Genomic DNA, 15,820 nt, shown 5'->3' on the forward strand with positions numbered 1-15,820 from the left:
TGGGCTATCTAGTATCTTCCCTTATTTATTTACCATCTGTCCCACTTTCCCAGAGAACCAGGATTATCAGGGAGATTATCTTCATCGGAAGAAAACAATGAAGAGCGTCTTTTATCTCTTTACTCTAGCGAGGTATCGTCTGTCCCTCATCAGCCATGATTAATTAGGCCTAGAATTATTGAATGCTTCAACCAGTGAAAAATAGCAGATATACAAGCTCACAGTGCGGCACCGAGTGCCGCGCTGCAAGCTTGTAGATCTGCTATTTTTGAAAAAGTTGTGAAAATGTGTGCAAATCTTTGAATATATGTATTTTTAAAGCGAACGTTTGTAACTCAAATTTTGCTTCTGGGTGGTCCCTGGAACTAAATATGTTGAGATGGGGGTCCGTGGCCAAATACATATCATTTTGGGGGTCCCTCACATGAAAAGTTAGAGAACCACTAACATAGTAGTCTCTCAAGAACAGACTAACTGAGCTCCAGTTAAGTGAAAATGACCTTTTCTTTGACGATGGCTGGCCAGATTGCTGACATAGAAACATAGGTTTTTCAAAAAACCTTAGAACGATTCAAAAGACACTTATAGAATCGGGTCAAGATTTTTCAAAAATAGCAGATCTACAAGCTTGCAGCGCGGCACTCGGTGCCGCGCTGTGAGCTTGTATATCTGCTATTTTTCAATAGTTAAAGCATAAAATAACAATACACAATAATGTGTACCCGTTCTGAATGGGTTATCACCAAAAAATCGTCAGACATTTACAGTAGCATGAGGCTGAATAAAAGAAAGTGAGGGGAAGAATAGAGAAATACTGTATATATATTGTCGTTGTCAGGTGGAAACCTTGAATGTCCAAAACCGTTTGTTTTGTATTTGTCATTTTTAAAATGATTCAAAAGACACTTATAGAATCGGGTCAAGATTTTTCAAAAATAGCAGATCTACAAGCTTGCAGCGCGGCACTCAGTGCCGCGCTGTGAGCTTGTATATCTGCTATTTTTCAATAGTTAAAGCATAAAATAACAATACACAATAATGTGTACCCGTTCTGAATGGGTTATCACCAAAAAATCGTCAGACATTTACAGTAGCATGAGGCTGAATAAAAGAAAGTGAGGGGAAGAATAGAGAAATACTGTATATATATTGTTGTTGTCAGGTGGAAACCTTGAATGTCCAAAACCGTTTGTTTTGTATTTGTCATTTTTAAAATGATTTAAACTAGTGAAAACAGCTGACATCTACAAGCACACAACGAGCTTGTAGATTGGCTAATTTCACTACTTCTTAAATATTTGTTTTCTAATGTATGGACTTTCTTCGATTTTTATTAATGAAATTACTTAGAAAAACCATTGCATTTTTCTTTTATACATATATATCTTTTTAGGGAATGTTTTTTGAATATGTTTTTAAACAATAATAATAAAAAAAACATACGTAACAAAAAATTAAGAGACTACAAAGGTGTCCGGGACCCACAAACGGGTCCCGACCCAGTGTTTGGGAACCAGTGACACTACACTATAGCAACATATTTAATTTTTTGTAATTTTTGATTAAATATTTTTTTAGAAAACTTAGGTCAGGGTGTTTTTAGGCCACAGGCCTAAATGGGTTAAACAATAAGCAATAAGCAACTACTACATTTTAAAAACAAGTCACCCAAAACCGCAACTACCAATATTTACAAGCAACTTAACAGGATAAACAGGCTCAAAGTCTGCTAAACAACAGACATGGCAACACTGCTAATACCTTAAGCTCCATCACACAGTCACATAACTCAATTTACCCTGCTAATTAATAAGAGATGACCCCCCCCCCCCCCCCCAACCGAGAGCCAGAACTTTCATTTGTATCCCGCCTCCTTTCTTCTATTGTTCCCTGTGGCCTGCCCTTAGCTCCTTGCATATGCAAATGCCATCACTGGCCCACTATAAATACAGCTATTCTCCCCATACGTCACACACAGACCTTCATTCCCACACACACACACACACCAGGACTTTCTCTCTTTGCTATAGCTTCTGTGTCCCAGGATGGCTTTGGTTCTTAGTCCTGGTTTTATCTCCAGGAACTTCTACCATTGGGTGTGCGTCCTGCTGCTCCTGCTGCTTCTCGCCGGGCCCGGCTGCACGTCCCGTGCCGGAAAGAGGTCGCGGGCCGGGGCAGAGGGCAGGCGAGGAAGAGTCGGCGCGGAAAGTCGGGCCAGACCTGGGGAAGGTGGAGACGGGGCGGGCAAGGCGGCGAGTATCGGAGACACAGCAGACACCGAGAGGCCTGAGGACGACACCGGCGCTACTTCCAGACCGAAGACTGAGGAGGAGGGAGCAGAAGACGACATCATGGGAGCGACGACGACGACCACGGGACATTACAGCGTCGAACCCGCGGTCTTGCTCGGAGATGAAGCCCGGTGGGAGCCCCGCAGCCCCTCGCGCTGCGTGCCCGTGCCGCCGCGCATGGCTCTGTGCCAGGGCATCGGCTACGACGCCATGAGGATGCCCAACCTGCTGGGCCACGAGTCCCCGGCGGAGGCCGTGCAGCAGAGCGCCAGCTGGCTGCCCCTGCTCTCCAGGGAGTGTCACCCCGACGCCCGCATCTTCCTCTGCTCCCTGTTCGCACCCATCTGTCTGGACAGGTCAGTCTTTAGTCTATAATGATTATAGTCACTGTCTGGACGGGTCAGTCTCTATTCTGTTTATTTTTATCCACTTAAAACCCCTTGTGGTTTAGTGCAGTGTTTCTAAAAACTTTCAAATGTCAAGGTCTCCCCTTAACTCTGACAGTGTACAAATGGAACCAAATGGACCCGCCAGGGTTCATTTGGTTCCATTTGTACACTGTCAGAGTTACAGACTTGTATGGGTCAATTTAGATCTCCCTAAATGAACCCACAGAGTCCCTGGAAATCCACTTTGAGAACCACTGGTTTAGTGGAGTCGCACAGGGCTCTATGCTGGTGTATTTTCCGTTTTCTGTTATTGTTGGGAGAGCGAGCTTGTAGATCGGCCACTTTCGCTGCGCAATACGACTCCATAGAAGACATGCTGGCTTCTATGGAATCCACATGACTGAAATCAGTCGTGGTGACAGAGAACCTCAAGCCATACATTTTCAGTGTGATGTTTATAATAGCCAGGGTGTGTCTCTGGGTCTTGACTGGGTCCAAGACTGAATTTCAACAATCGACGTTGTAGAACATTGGACAAAAACAACAGGAAGGAACCTTCCCTCTGAATTGTAAATGAAGCCTATCTTTAGGGCTCACTCATAAATCTAGGACAAGCTGTTTTTAGGAATAGTCATGTTTTATTCTTCTTCTGGGGAACAAGAAGGGGGAAAAACAGGGACAAACAAGGAGACATAAATATGAGCATATCCCTGCAGATATGCTCATATTTATGTCCCTGTTTTTGTGAGAAGTCTAGTTAAAGCCCTGCTGAAACCTATACAAATCTGAGCTAAACGTCCTGGTTTCACATAACCGACCACCAGGTCCTAAAAAGAAAAAAGAAGCACAACGCCTCCTTTCCTTTCACAAATTCAAAACCACTTTTAGTTGAGAAAAGAATACATATAAATAGACAAATGTTATCCGACCAGATCTAGTTTCTTTCCCACCATTGATTTGTACCTTGTGATCTAATCCAACCCCAAAACAATCATATTTGAACTGGGGACCCCCACCCTTACAAGCACTAGGACTTTAGGGCAGTTGAGGCATTACATTTAGTTTGACTTGGTTTCAGTCCACAGATAAATATTGTGAAAATAGCAGATCTACAAGCTCACAACGCCTCACGTTGCCTCTTATATTATTTGACCATTTTGGCCAATGTTTGACTGTACCATCTATTTCCCTCCCGCACCATCAGGTTGGTAGCACCCTGCAGGAGTTTGTGTGAGTCCGTGCGAGACAGCTGTGCACCCATCATGGGTTGCTATGGATACCCATGGCCCGACATCCTGCGCTGCGACCAGTTTCCTGCCGACGACCAGCTGTGCATCGCGCCCCTCACCAACACCAGTGTGAGCTCAGGACCACGCAGAGGTGAGAGATTAACACACACAAAAAAAGCTATTTCATCCCATTAATAAAATCATAGATATTGGGGGAAGAAAACTGCCTGGCATGATGTGGCATCCTGTCATAAATGCCTAAATTGTTAATAGTAAACTGCCGACCTGACTGACCATAATGACTTTGTTTGTTGTGATTCAGTTCCTCAAGCGAGCTGCCTGGACTGTGAGCTGGAGGAGGCCTCCTCATCTAAAGACATACTGGACACCTTCTGCAGGAGTGACTTTGGTGAGCAGTGCTATATATTTCCATGTCTTCTTTCTTTGGAGAAGACAACATCCAAAGAGTTCTGATAAAACAGCAACATATGTAGAGGAGACACTGGAGCAGCTAGGACAATTGAAGCCCCCTAAAGGTTCAGAGTACAAAAAGTAATGGCTGACTTTCCGATGTTACTGCATCTTCCTCAGAGTCGAGGCTCAGACTCAACTCTTGAGGTCAGTCTTCTCTTTGTACTTAGGACTTTAATGAAAGAGGCTTCATTTGTCCGAGCTGCTCCAGTGTCTTCTCTACATATCAACACTGTCGGGCAGAAACCTTGTATCTCCAAGTTTCAAATTTGTATGTTTTTCATAAAGTAAAGCCCAGCTTCATCATACAAGACTGTCGCACAAGACTGTCACACAAGATCTACAAGCACACAATGCATCGCGGTGCGAGTTGTTGTGTCCTTGTAGATCTGCCATTTTCACTATTTTAAATCATTTTTAAAATGATAAATACAAAACGTACGGTTTTGAACATACAAGGTTTCCACCCAACAACGACGATATGCTGTGTTGTCCTGCTCTCGTGATGGTCCGGGCGTGCCTACGTTTGGCTGAAGGTGCCGCAGTAGACTCCCTTTCTTTACCGATGTTTGAACACGTTTGAATCCGTAATAACCTTCCGCTCTCACTCTGTCCCTCCCCCTCTAGTGGTGAAACTGCGTCTGACGAAGCTGAAGTTCAGCCCGGCGAGCGTGGCCCAGTTCAGCCTGGCCTCCAAGCTGGAGGTCCTGAAGCACGGCCCCCTGCTGGGCGGGCAGATCCGCGCCCGCATCGAGCTGTGGCTGGAGAGGGACGCCACCTGCGTGAGGAACATGACGCGCCGCCAGCCGCGGGGCGGCACCTTCCTGGTGACGGGCACGGTGCAGGGCGAGCGCCTGGTGGTCAACAAGGCGTACGGCTGGAACAAACGCGACAAGAACCTGGTGGCGGCCGCTCGCAAGTGGAAGCGCCATCGCTGTGCCGCAAACTAGTGGCTTAAGTTATGGGTAATGAAGGTTAGCCAAGGTTGGAACTGCACTATCTCGTATCGAGTGGACCTCTTACTACACAGACCTCACCTAATTGTCCTGTAAATTGACTGCAAAAGATTGCTGCTATTTGTTTGAAAAAGCTTTATACCCTGTATATATGACATGTATATAATGATGCAATGTGACATAGCTGTTTATTTAACACAATGCTGTACCCCCACCAACTGTACATACTTTCCAATTCTTAAATTGTTTTTCATTATGTTTTGACACTTGCTTTGGCAACGGAAACGTAATATTGGACGTTACTATGTAATAGTTATATCCCAAATATGTCTTAATCCTCAATGTTTGAGTGAGAAAGGTATTTGAGATATTTTCCAAGTTATAGGGATAATTATAGGGATGTTTGTCCCGGTGAAGGACAGAAGCGTCGCCTTCCTAATAAAGACTATTTATGCACATTTCAGTCTTGGATTATTCCCTTTTTTGAGATTGTAAATTAGGCATATAAATATGATCCACCATGCATGACTTATTTTTCAAAACAAATTTTAAACAGATTTTCAGATTTTCGTTTGATCTTCTTCCACAAAAACACACTCCCTGTTAACATTTCTATTAAAATAAGTGCTATTTGGCAGATCATAAATATGCTGAACATGCAGTCTTAAATAATGTTCTACCGAGCATGTACTGTACAATTCCCAGCAATCAACATTACGTTACGCAGCAAGATTCCAGCATGGAGTTTGGCCTAGTGTTCTCTCCCATAAACGGCGAAAGAAAGAATTCCATGTAATCAGGGCTAAATTAGGTAAATTGTTGCGACTGTCAGGTTGCAGTTACTATCAAAACCTCCACTGGCTGTCCGTCAGTAAGTCTGTCTGTCTGTCTGTCTGTCCGTCACGTCAGACTTTTGCCCTACTCATATCTCTGCCACCGTTGCCCGTATCCATGCCAAACTTTGCACACACACTCCTTGGCTGCCAAACCACAACCCCCACACACTCATTTCTCACATGGCCCTCTTCTAGCGCCACCATGAGGCCGATTCTTGCAAAACAAATGTATGGACACTGCTCCTACAGATTTTGGCCTAAAACCACGCAACTTGGATGGCAAATCACAACCTCCGCCCATGATTTCTCACGTGCCCCTCTTCTAGCGCCAACATCAAGCCGTTTTTTGCAAAACAGATTTTTGAACAATGCTCCTACAGATTTTGGCCTACAATCATGCAAATTGGATGGCAAATTACAACCATTGCCCCAGATTTCTCACATACCCCTCTTCTAGCGCCACCATCAAGCCGTTTTTTGCAAAACACATTCTTGAACAATGCTCCTACCGATTTTGGCCTAAAATCACGCAAAGCGGTACACTGTATCTCTAAAGTCATGTCATCAACATGGAACTGTCCCATTTCCCATATTTCCTCCTGATTGGCTACGACTGCCTTCTAAAGTTTGTGTATGCGACCTGGCGGTCGCTTATCTCCAGTTTAGAGAGTCTTAACTGGTTTTACATTTTAAATCTAAAGCCACTTAACTACTTAAACCCTGTTGGCCTGGGGTCAACACCAAATCTCTTCACTCCAGGGTTCATGTGGTTAAAGAAAGGGTCATGTACCGTAGTATACATTATTATTGGTGTTGATGATGGCTGATTTAAGCAGCCAAACCCAGCCTAAGTAAATAGCCTGAGTAAAAATAAACATGTACTTCAAAACCCAAATAATATCCAATGATGAACAGTTTAAACGTCACAGCCATGGATATAAAAGGATTTGACGTTTTATGGCCGATGTTTGAAACGGATATAGCAAGTGCAACTTCATCTGAGGTTTCCCAGTAACTCTGCTAAGGTAATGATGACACACTAAAATGTCTAAGTGCGTCAGAAGCAGGGTGTTCTTACCAAAGAGCAGAGGTTTCAGACTGAGGGTCTTCATCTCGTGGGTTCTACCAGGTATGAGGGACAGCCGTTGGATGTGGCCCACCTGTCAATGCATGGATGACACACAGGCAGAGTCAGGAGATGTTCTTATAGTGGTCTGTGAGTGGCACGTTCTATTAAGACGGGTGACAGGCGATTCTAGCCTCTTCTAGCAGGGGGTGCAAGACATGCTGGGTTCCTCATGCACGCACGCTAGTGCGTGCCAAACCTTTCAGGTTTTGTACAGTTTATCCTGTTGTTTTAACACATTTCTAAGGTTTCTTTTTTACCTAATTGTATCAATATAAACAAAAACAGGTGCTTTTTATAGACACCATGAGCATATGTCTATATGATTTATTTATTTATTTTGCAACAACTTGTGTGTAAAATACATTTACTTACTTGAGTACTGACTGCACTTGTAGGTATTTGTACTTTACTTGAGTATGTCAAATTTCCAGTACTTTACTAGGCCTACCTACTCCATTACATCTCGGATCCAAATATTGTATTTTTACTCAATTATTTCTTAAAACTGTGGTTACTTTGCAGATATACATTATAATATTATAACATATACATAAACCATACTTTTACTTAAAGGAGTAGTTCACCCCCAAAATGACTTTTTTTCTATTGATTAGTCACGTCATGGAGACTAGAGTTCAATAATATTTTTTGTTTTTTGTCACATTCCTAAGACAAAATGTGATAACAATAAATTTACCCCCATTCGTTCCGGATGGGGACCCGTTTCGAAACGGGTCCCCATCCGGAATCAATGGGGGTAAATTTACTCAAATCAAATTTTTCGAGTACTTTTTCCACCACTGGCAACACTTTTTTGCTCCGTAGAAATGTGTTGCTGTTGTGGAAGATTGCAATGACTTTATGAGGTTTTTCATCCCCCCCAACTAGATGAATGTATTAAAAAAAGAAATCTGGAATTTTTAGAATGTTATGAGGGTCCATGGCCTAGTAGTGTATATCAAAACAGAGTATCCTTGAAATTACAGTCACCCATTCACACACCAGAGGAAACCATGCAGGGCACCAACCTGCTCATTGGGAGCAGTTGAGTAAAGTAAGTACTTTTTTTTCAATAAAGCACTTCTCACAGAGAGAACAAAGTGCTTTACATACAATAATTAGGGCTTCAGTTGTCTCGCGTGGTCAGACTGTTGCCTCCCATGCAGTCATACAGTCTGGAGGACAGAAGCTCTGATTATTGATAAAGCGGAGGTGAAGCCTCCTCCCCACTTCCGCTTCGTCTGGTCGCGCAAATGTATCCCGATATAAATCAAAACCATCTAAGCATATATAGCTTGCTGCTTGCCCCCACCGTTGCTGTAGCCTCGTTCAAAACCCACCTTTTTAGACTTGCTTTCTCCACCTAACTCCACTCTCCCTCTCTGCTATTTTAATATGTTCTGTGTCCCTACTAAATTTCTTTTTTAGCTTTTAGCCTTTACATTTTTTCTCTTAATAAAGTTGTTCATTACTTTTTAATTTCTGTTTTGTAAAGCACCTTGAAAAGCGCTATATACGTAAGTCTGATGTATTATTATTGATCACATAAGTCTCACCCGTATTCCTTCGATGCGAGGTAGGCTGAAGCTCTGGCGGTAGTCGTGGTCCATATCCAGATCTCTGGGGGACTGGGGAGAGGCAGAGGAGGAGTGGGGGGTCCTCTGGGGGTCCTCGCCGACTGGCGAGTCCCCTCCGCCGCCGTCGCCGCCCATCATCATGTCCCCCGGGCTAGGGAGGGGACGATAAGCGATATTATCGTTTTAAAACACTCACGATAATCGTATCGTGGAGATTTCATTTATCGTGATATCGTCCTCCGTCATGCACTGGGATCAATTCACATTTTATTTGTGAGCTTGTAGATCTGCTATTTTTGTCGTGAAAATGTGTGCAAATCTTTGAATATATGTATTTTTAAAGCGAACGTTTGTAACTCAAATTTTGCTTCTGGGTGGTCCCTGGGCTGGAACTAGATATTTTGAGATGGGGGTCCGTGGCCAAATACATATCATTTTGGGGGTCCTTCACATGAAAAGGTTTGAGCACCACTGACATAGTAGTCTCTCAAGAACAGACTAACTGAGCTCCAGTTAAGTGAAAAGGACCTTTTCTTTGACGATGGCTGGCCAGATTGCTGACATAGAAACATATGTTTTTCAAAAACCTTAGAAGGATTCAAAAGACACATCCCTACCCCGGGACGTTGTTGTAGTGCACGTAGAGCAGCAGGGCGATGATGTTCAGGATGTACACGTGGAAGAAGACCATGACCACCACGAAGTAGGCCCGCGAGCACACGTTGGTCTTCTGGATGGAGAGGCGGCCGTCGGGGCGCAGCAGGTTGGAGCGGCCGTACGGGGGGATGTAGGGACACGGCGGGGGGTCCGGACCGCCCATCCCCCTGGACTCGTCATCGTCCTCCTCTTCCTCTCCTGGGACGTCCTGAGTGTCTCTGTCGCCCATCATGGCCTCCATCGCTTATGGGGTGACTGTAGGGGTGGGCGATATGGAAAAATACAATATCACAATATTTTCCCAAGCTGTATCACGATACACGATTTTATCATGACTCTTTTTCACATTGGTTTTTATGGTTAATTGTCAAGTTACTTGACAAAAACTAGACTCTCTGGGTTCCTTTTGGGAGGTCTAAATTGAACTTTACAAGTATGTAACTCTGACAGTATACAAATGAAACCAAATGGACCCTTGCGGGTCCATTTGTATACTGTCAGAGTTAAGTGCAGAGCTTGATATTTTACATTTTGAGAACTACTGATTTAGACCAAAATGCAGGTTTAAATTTAATTCTGCAATGAATCTCTGTATTAACGATTAAACAGGATTTTTAGAAGGCTCCATCAATTGGATCACGATATATACGATAAGTCTAAAAAGGCATATCGTGGAGACATTGTATCGTCTCAATGATAATTATCACCATATCGCCCTCCCCTAGGTGACTGCACCTAATAATGGCTGCCAAATAAGATAGTTTTGTTTTAGCTTAATTTAAATAAGGGGTCTTCAATGTTTCCAGGCCAAGGACCTCTTAGTTGAGAGAGAGATGAATTAAGCAGGGACCCCCACAAACCTTTCAGAGATTCCATATAGTTTCATTGTTTGACAGCACGATCGTCAGTGTATTTTGGATTCATGTCAATTTGTGTTTTCAGATATTTAACCACTTGAACTGTTCAATACTTACTTAATACTAAAGTTGACCTCTCACTCTGTACTTAGTCTGCTCTTTTACCTCTACACCAAACCTCTTTGCCAAAAATAGCCGATCTACAAGCTCACACCGCCTCAGGGTTATGCCATACGAGAGCCCTCGTATGGCAGTGGAAATCCTGGTCCTGTATCTGAGCCTGCTTCCTGGCAGATCGTTAGAGCAGGGGTTTTCAAAGTGGGTGACAGGGCACCCTGGGGTGCTGTGACAGCAGTCCAGGGGTGCCGGGAGATAATTTGATAATATTTGGAATTAATCAATATCACTACATGATCAATATGACTTCACTATGCTTAGTAAAACAGAACTGATTTGCACAATCGATCAATGACAAAACACAATAACCATATCCACCAGGACTTATTTCCACTGTGGTCACCTCACAAACAAACAAAAAAAGTGTTAATCCAACAAGTTAACTGGCAGTCACATCTAATAAATAAAAAACTATTGACATGCTTCATTCACATATTTAATTAGTCTTTACATTAGCCCTGGAATGGCTGTGATATTACACATTTAAGACACGTATGCAACATCACAGCCATTCTAGGGCTACATTTCCATCAGTCCAAGATCGTGTTAGATATTAAAATAGCCTGCAATAAGTTATAATTAATAAATAAATATGCAGCAAAGCTAATTGTGTTTAATGCACTGACTGCATTGATTGATTGATTGATTGAAGAATTTATTAGAAGTGTTTGCAATAGTTTCATAACAGTACAAATCACTGGTACAAGGTCAACTAAAAGGAGATCCTAGAAAGCCGAACCACACTTTAAGTATCTCATATAACATTGAAAGACAGACGGATAGAACATAGTACTTTATCTAGGATAATATCAGTTTCAAAAGCATAACATCAAATACAAAGGCAGAAAAAAGAAAAAAAAGGGGGGGGGGGGGGGGGAAGCATGGGGGCATTAGAATGTTCCTGATCTTTGCACATCATGACAGGATAAACCAACTAAAACGCCTGTTTCGCTTAGTATCTTGTATAATGGTTGATGTTAGCAGAGCTACCAGAGCCACGGTGATCACAACAACCCCACTAACCTCTACCAGATCTCCACTAAACCACCACCCAGTGGTTCCTGATGCTTCTGGGCTGCAAGACGGGCAGATCCGGGGTGAAAGGGAAGATATGTCGCAGCCTGTCGTTGTCTTTGGTAGAGACATATGTCATCGTTAATACGCTAAGAGGTGGCTTTAATCGCTAGCGTGGGCATGCTAGCTGATGTGATGGTGGGTGCTGGCTGGGTGCTGCTGCTGGGTGCCCCTGACAACCAGCTGACAGCCTGCCTAACAACAAGAGGAACAGACGCCAACGAGAGCCGAGGAATTTGACCCTCCCACGTCTGAAGGATGCCATCACCGCCCCCTAGTGCACTGGTTCACAAAACGCTGGGTTATGGTTAACCTCGCCTACCAGGCTTTCTCCCGAGAGAGAGCCTGGTCTGCGTTTACTAAACAGGTCGTTTGATCCGGTCTAGACAGGAAGACCTCTTACGTTTTTCTGTAGTCCAAAACGGACTACACTTTGGCCGGAAACAACGACCGGAAACAGTTTCAACCCAGTTAGCGCATGCGCAAGTCGTTAGCCATGTAGTTAGCGCATGCGCAAGTACGGGTTAAAACTGTTTCCGGTCGTTGTTTCCGGCCAAAGTGTAGTCCGTTTTGGACTACAGAAAAACGTAGGAGATCTTCCGCTCCCGACCGGATCAAAAGCCCGAAATTGGAAGCCAGCCCAGGCTAGGTTATGGTTGGGACCCATTTGTGGGTATGTTTGTGGGTCGGATCGTGGACACATTTTTAAGGGTCCCTGATTCGTTTTGTTTCCTTCTTAACCCGATCGGGTGGTCAAAAGGCAAGTGAGTGTATAGCAGAGTGGCCTCAAAAGTCTAATATCCACCCTGGTCCATATAATGTCCCTTTGGTCTATACTATGCAGGGGTGCCCAAAAGGTAGATCAGTAGATCACCAAGGGTGTGCAGGTAGATCACATGACATGCCTCTAAAAATATACAATTAAAATATAAAATATATGTCAATATGACATCAAGAAGGTCCTGTCAGCTCCCTTCATGGCAAACCTCCAATGCAATACTTTGTTCAAGAGTCAGTAGCATAAGAACCACAAAACCTACTGCACCAGCACTTCCATACAGAATGGGATGAAGACATTTTCCCCAGTATTTCCCATTTATTTCCCCCTAAAATGTAACGCCAGTGCTGCTATTCCAAAGCCTCCCTCAGGCCCTCAGCTAAAACATTTTGGATGGGTAGATCATGTTGAGCTAGTCATTTTAAAAGTAGATCTCACGTCAAAAAGGTGTGGGCACCCCTGGTCTATAGTCACTAGAAGTTTAATATCTTAACCAAGTGCTAGCTAGACTCTAGTGGTTATCTTAAACCTCCACGTGGGAGACCCAGGTTTGAATCCCAAGCATTACATAGTATACAGATGATGACAAATTAGTCAGCCATCCCACCCATGAGCCATGACCCAACATTGCATTATAAAACAAAAATGCCAAACCCCTAAAGGGGAAGAAAAGGTAAGGTAAGGTAAGGTAAATTTATTTATAAAGCGCCTTTCAAAACAGTCGTTACAAGGTGCTGTACAGTGGATACAATGAAATAAAACAAACATCATAGAACAAGAATAAAACAAACAATACAAATGAATAAACAATACAAGGAAATAAGTAATATTACGCACCAAAATGTTTCCTAAATAAATGAGTTTTCAGCTGTATTTTAAAAACATTTACTGACTCAGCATTTTTTATTGACAATGGTAGACCATTCCATAATGTTGGAGCTATGGAATGGCTGACTACTTTGTCATCATCTGTATACTATGTAATGCTTGGGATTCAAACCTGGGTCTCCCACGTGGAGGTTTAAGATAACCACTAGAGTCTAGCACTTGGTTAAGATATTAAACTTCAAAACACATCTTAATAAGGTTACAAAGGAGGTCCTGGACTTCCCAGAATGAACCTCTGTGGTGCTAAAACCCCAGAAACATGCACTTAAAAAGACTCAACGTCCAATGGCAATGATGTTATGATGGATGTTAGTACTCATTAAAAACACATTCACAACACTGCATCTTTATACACTGATGAAGGCTGGATATACAGCTATACAGCTGAAGATGTTCCATGACTTGTTAGGGATAAATGGGAGATTAAAAAGTACAAGTGAACGCATTAATTATGAAGGTGACCCTCTTTATTTCTTATTGTACGTTACGTATTATATTCACCAATTTATTTGGGTTACATTTGATTTAATTTGTTTCGGCCTATTATTTAGCTGGACTGTGTGTCTGTCTTTGTGTGGTAAAAACATGTGGAAATGTGTCAGTTACTCTTATGGAACACCATTCTGACAAAATATATTCCTTGACGTGGTGTTTTTTTGCTGGTGGTGGTGGAGAGTGCTGTCTGGACACTGGTCCCTGGAACTAAATATTTTGAGATGGGGGTCTGTGGTCAATTACATATCATTTTGGGGGTCCTTCACATGAAAAAGTTTGAGCACCACTGACAAAGAAACATTTTATTTTTCAAAAAACCTTAGAAGGATTTGAAATAGGCCTATTCAAAGACTATTTTCACGATAAAAAAATTGCAGATCTACAAGCTCGCACCGTGAGCTTGTAGATCTGCTATTTTCAATACTTAAAGCACAAAATGTGAGTGAATTCTTGTACCCAGGGCCCATAATTTGGTGTGACACCCCTGACTGCGAAGACCATAGCATTCAGATGATTGAATCACATCATCATCTTTCCATCAGTGACCTCTTGTGACCTGTGTGTGACTGTGACATGTGTTGGGGGGGCATTGTTATCCTGGCTGGAAGAGGCCCCAGAGGCGTCAGTTCATTAAAAGCTAAGGTCTCGCGCGCGTGCAAGACACCAGTCATGTTGCCAACTTGCCATACCTTAGCAACAGGCACGATTACAGTACATTTTAATTATTTTCCCCTGTAGCCAAGGTATGGCAGCTGCCATAGCTCGCCATACCCAATTGACGCCTCTGAGAGGCCCCTCCCATCAGGATGTGGAAATGTTTCATCACAGGAAGGTTCAGAATAACTTTGTGTTGATTCACAGTCAGTGACTGTTCCCTTTCTGAAGGGATGAGTGGACCCAAAGAGAGAGAGGGGGGCAGAGGAGGGAGACAGAAAGCCGACAGTCACAGTGAGTGAGATTTTCACTGATGCAATAACATGGCCAATTATTGAGTACTGGAACCTGAACATGCAGAATACACGATACATTTTATTAAATATTGCACTTTACATTTAAAACAAACCTCTATGGACAGGTTCTTTATAACAGGGGTTTCCCCATCTATCCAGCTCTTCAGTAAACAGAAAATACATTTATCAGCTTCAATTTGATAGTGCCTGCTGCTGTTCAAGTTTCAGTGCTTCCAATTTCACTTAATTGTTCATCATTCATAGTCTACTCTAAGGTATGAGTTCTCTCTCCTGATTGTATTAACCTGAAAGAAAGCTTTTGCAGCTTGACCAGAGCCAACAGGAATACTAATAGCAGTTACACTACCCTACCACAGGGTGGCGACAAATACCTGCAGACAGACTGCATCGTGCATACAGCCTGTTTTGTTTGTAGAATCAGAGAGCAACACTGATGCTATCATTTAATTGTATGTCTGTGCAGACTCTGCTGCTTAGTGCTGTAATGTCTGTAACTGCAATCAGTCTCTCCATGCATACATGCATGTATTTGTGCGTGTGTGTGTGTGTGTGTGAGTGTGTGTGTGTGTGTGTGTGTGTGTGTGTGTGTGTGTGTGTGTGTGTGTGTGTGTGTGTGTGTGTGTGTGTGTGTGTGTGAGAGAGAGAGAGAGAGAGAGAGAGAGAGAGAGAGAGAGAGAGAGAGAGAGAGAGAGAGAGAGAGAGAGAGAGAGAGACAGACAGACAGACAGACAGACAGACAGACAGACAGACAGACAGACAGACAGAGAGACACACACACACACACACACACACACACACACACACACACACACACACACACACACACACACACACACACACACACACACACACACACACACACACACACAAACTGTGCTAGCCTGGCTTGGCCAGACTATATACTAATGCACCTTGTTTTAACATGGGTGGATTGTCTAGCTGAGCTAGGCTAAGACTGTGCACCCACTGCACCCATGTTGTGGTAGAAACTTTCTAACTGACTGTACCAACCAAGTTTTGGTACAGTCTGGTTGAACCAACCGAC

General features: G+C 43.2%; 2 protein-coding genes across 2 annotated transcripts in view; one reads left to right on the forward strand and one right to left on the reverse strand.

The window, feature by feature from the left end:
- LOC308291192 (transmembrane prolyl 4-hydroxylase-like) overlaps positions 1–11,736 on the reverse strand; it is a 38,232-nt gene extending 26,496 nt beyond the window's left edge. The window contains exons 1-4 of the mRNA XM_080733150.1: positions 11,593–11,736; positions 9,496–9,790; positions 8,858–9,029; positions 7,251–7,332 (exon numbers count right to left, since the gene is read on the reverse strand). Of these exons, the coding sequence (XP_080589276.1) occupies positions 7,251–7,332; positions 8,858–9,029; positions 9,496–9,776 (535 nt within the window). The 5' untranslated portion in view covers positions 9,777–9,790; positions 11,593–11,736. The remainder of the gene's footprint in view (positions 1–7,250; positions 7,333–8,857; positions 9,030–9,495; positions 9,791–11,592) is intronic.
- On the forward strand, positions 2,430–5,330 carry LOC308291778 (secreted frizzled-related protein 5; the record flags this gene model as incomplete). The annotated part of the gene is made up of 4 exons (XM_080733911.1): positions 2,430–2,647; positions 3,885–4,060; positions 4,232–4,318; positions 5,008–5,330. Exons 1-4 carry the CDS (start codon positions 2,469–2,471, stop codon positions 5,328–5,330), a joined length of 765 nt encoding a protein of 254 aa, XP_080590037.1. The 5' UTR covers positions 2,430–2,468.
- Positions 11,737–15,820: the final 4,084 nt, after the last annotated feature.

This window comes from Nannobrachium achirus (assembly GCF_963921795.1).
Source record: "Nannobrachium achirus genome assembly, chromosome: 9".
Classification (NCBI taxonomy): domain Eukaryota; kingdom Metazoa; phylum Chordata; class Actinopteri; order Myctophiformes; family Myctophidae; genus Nannobrachium; species Nannobrachium achirus.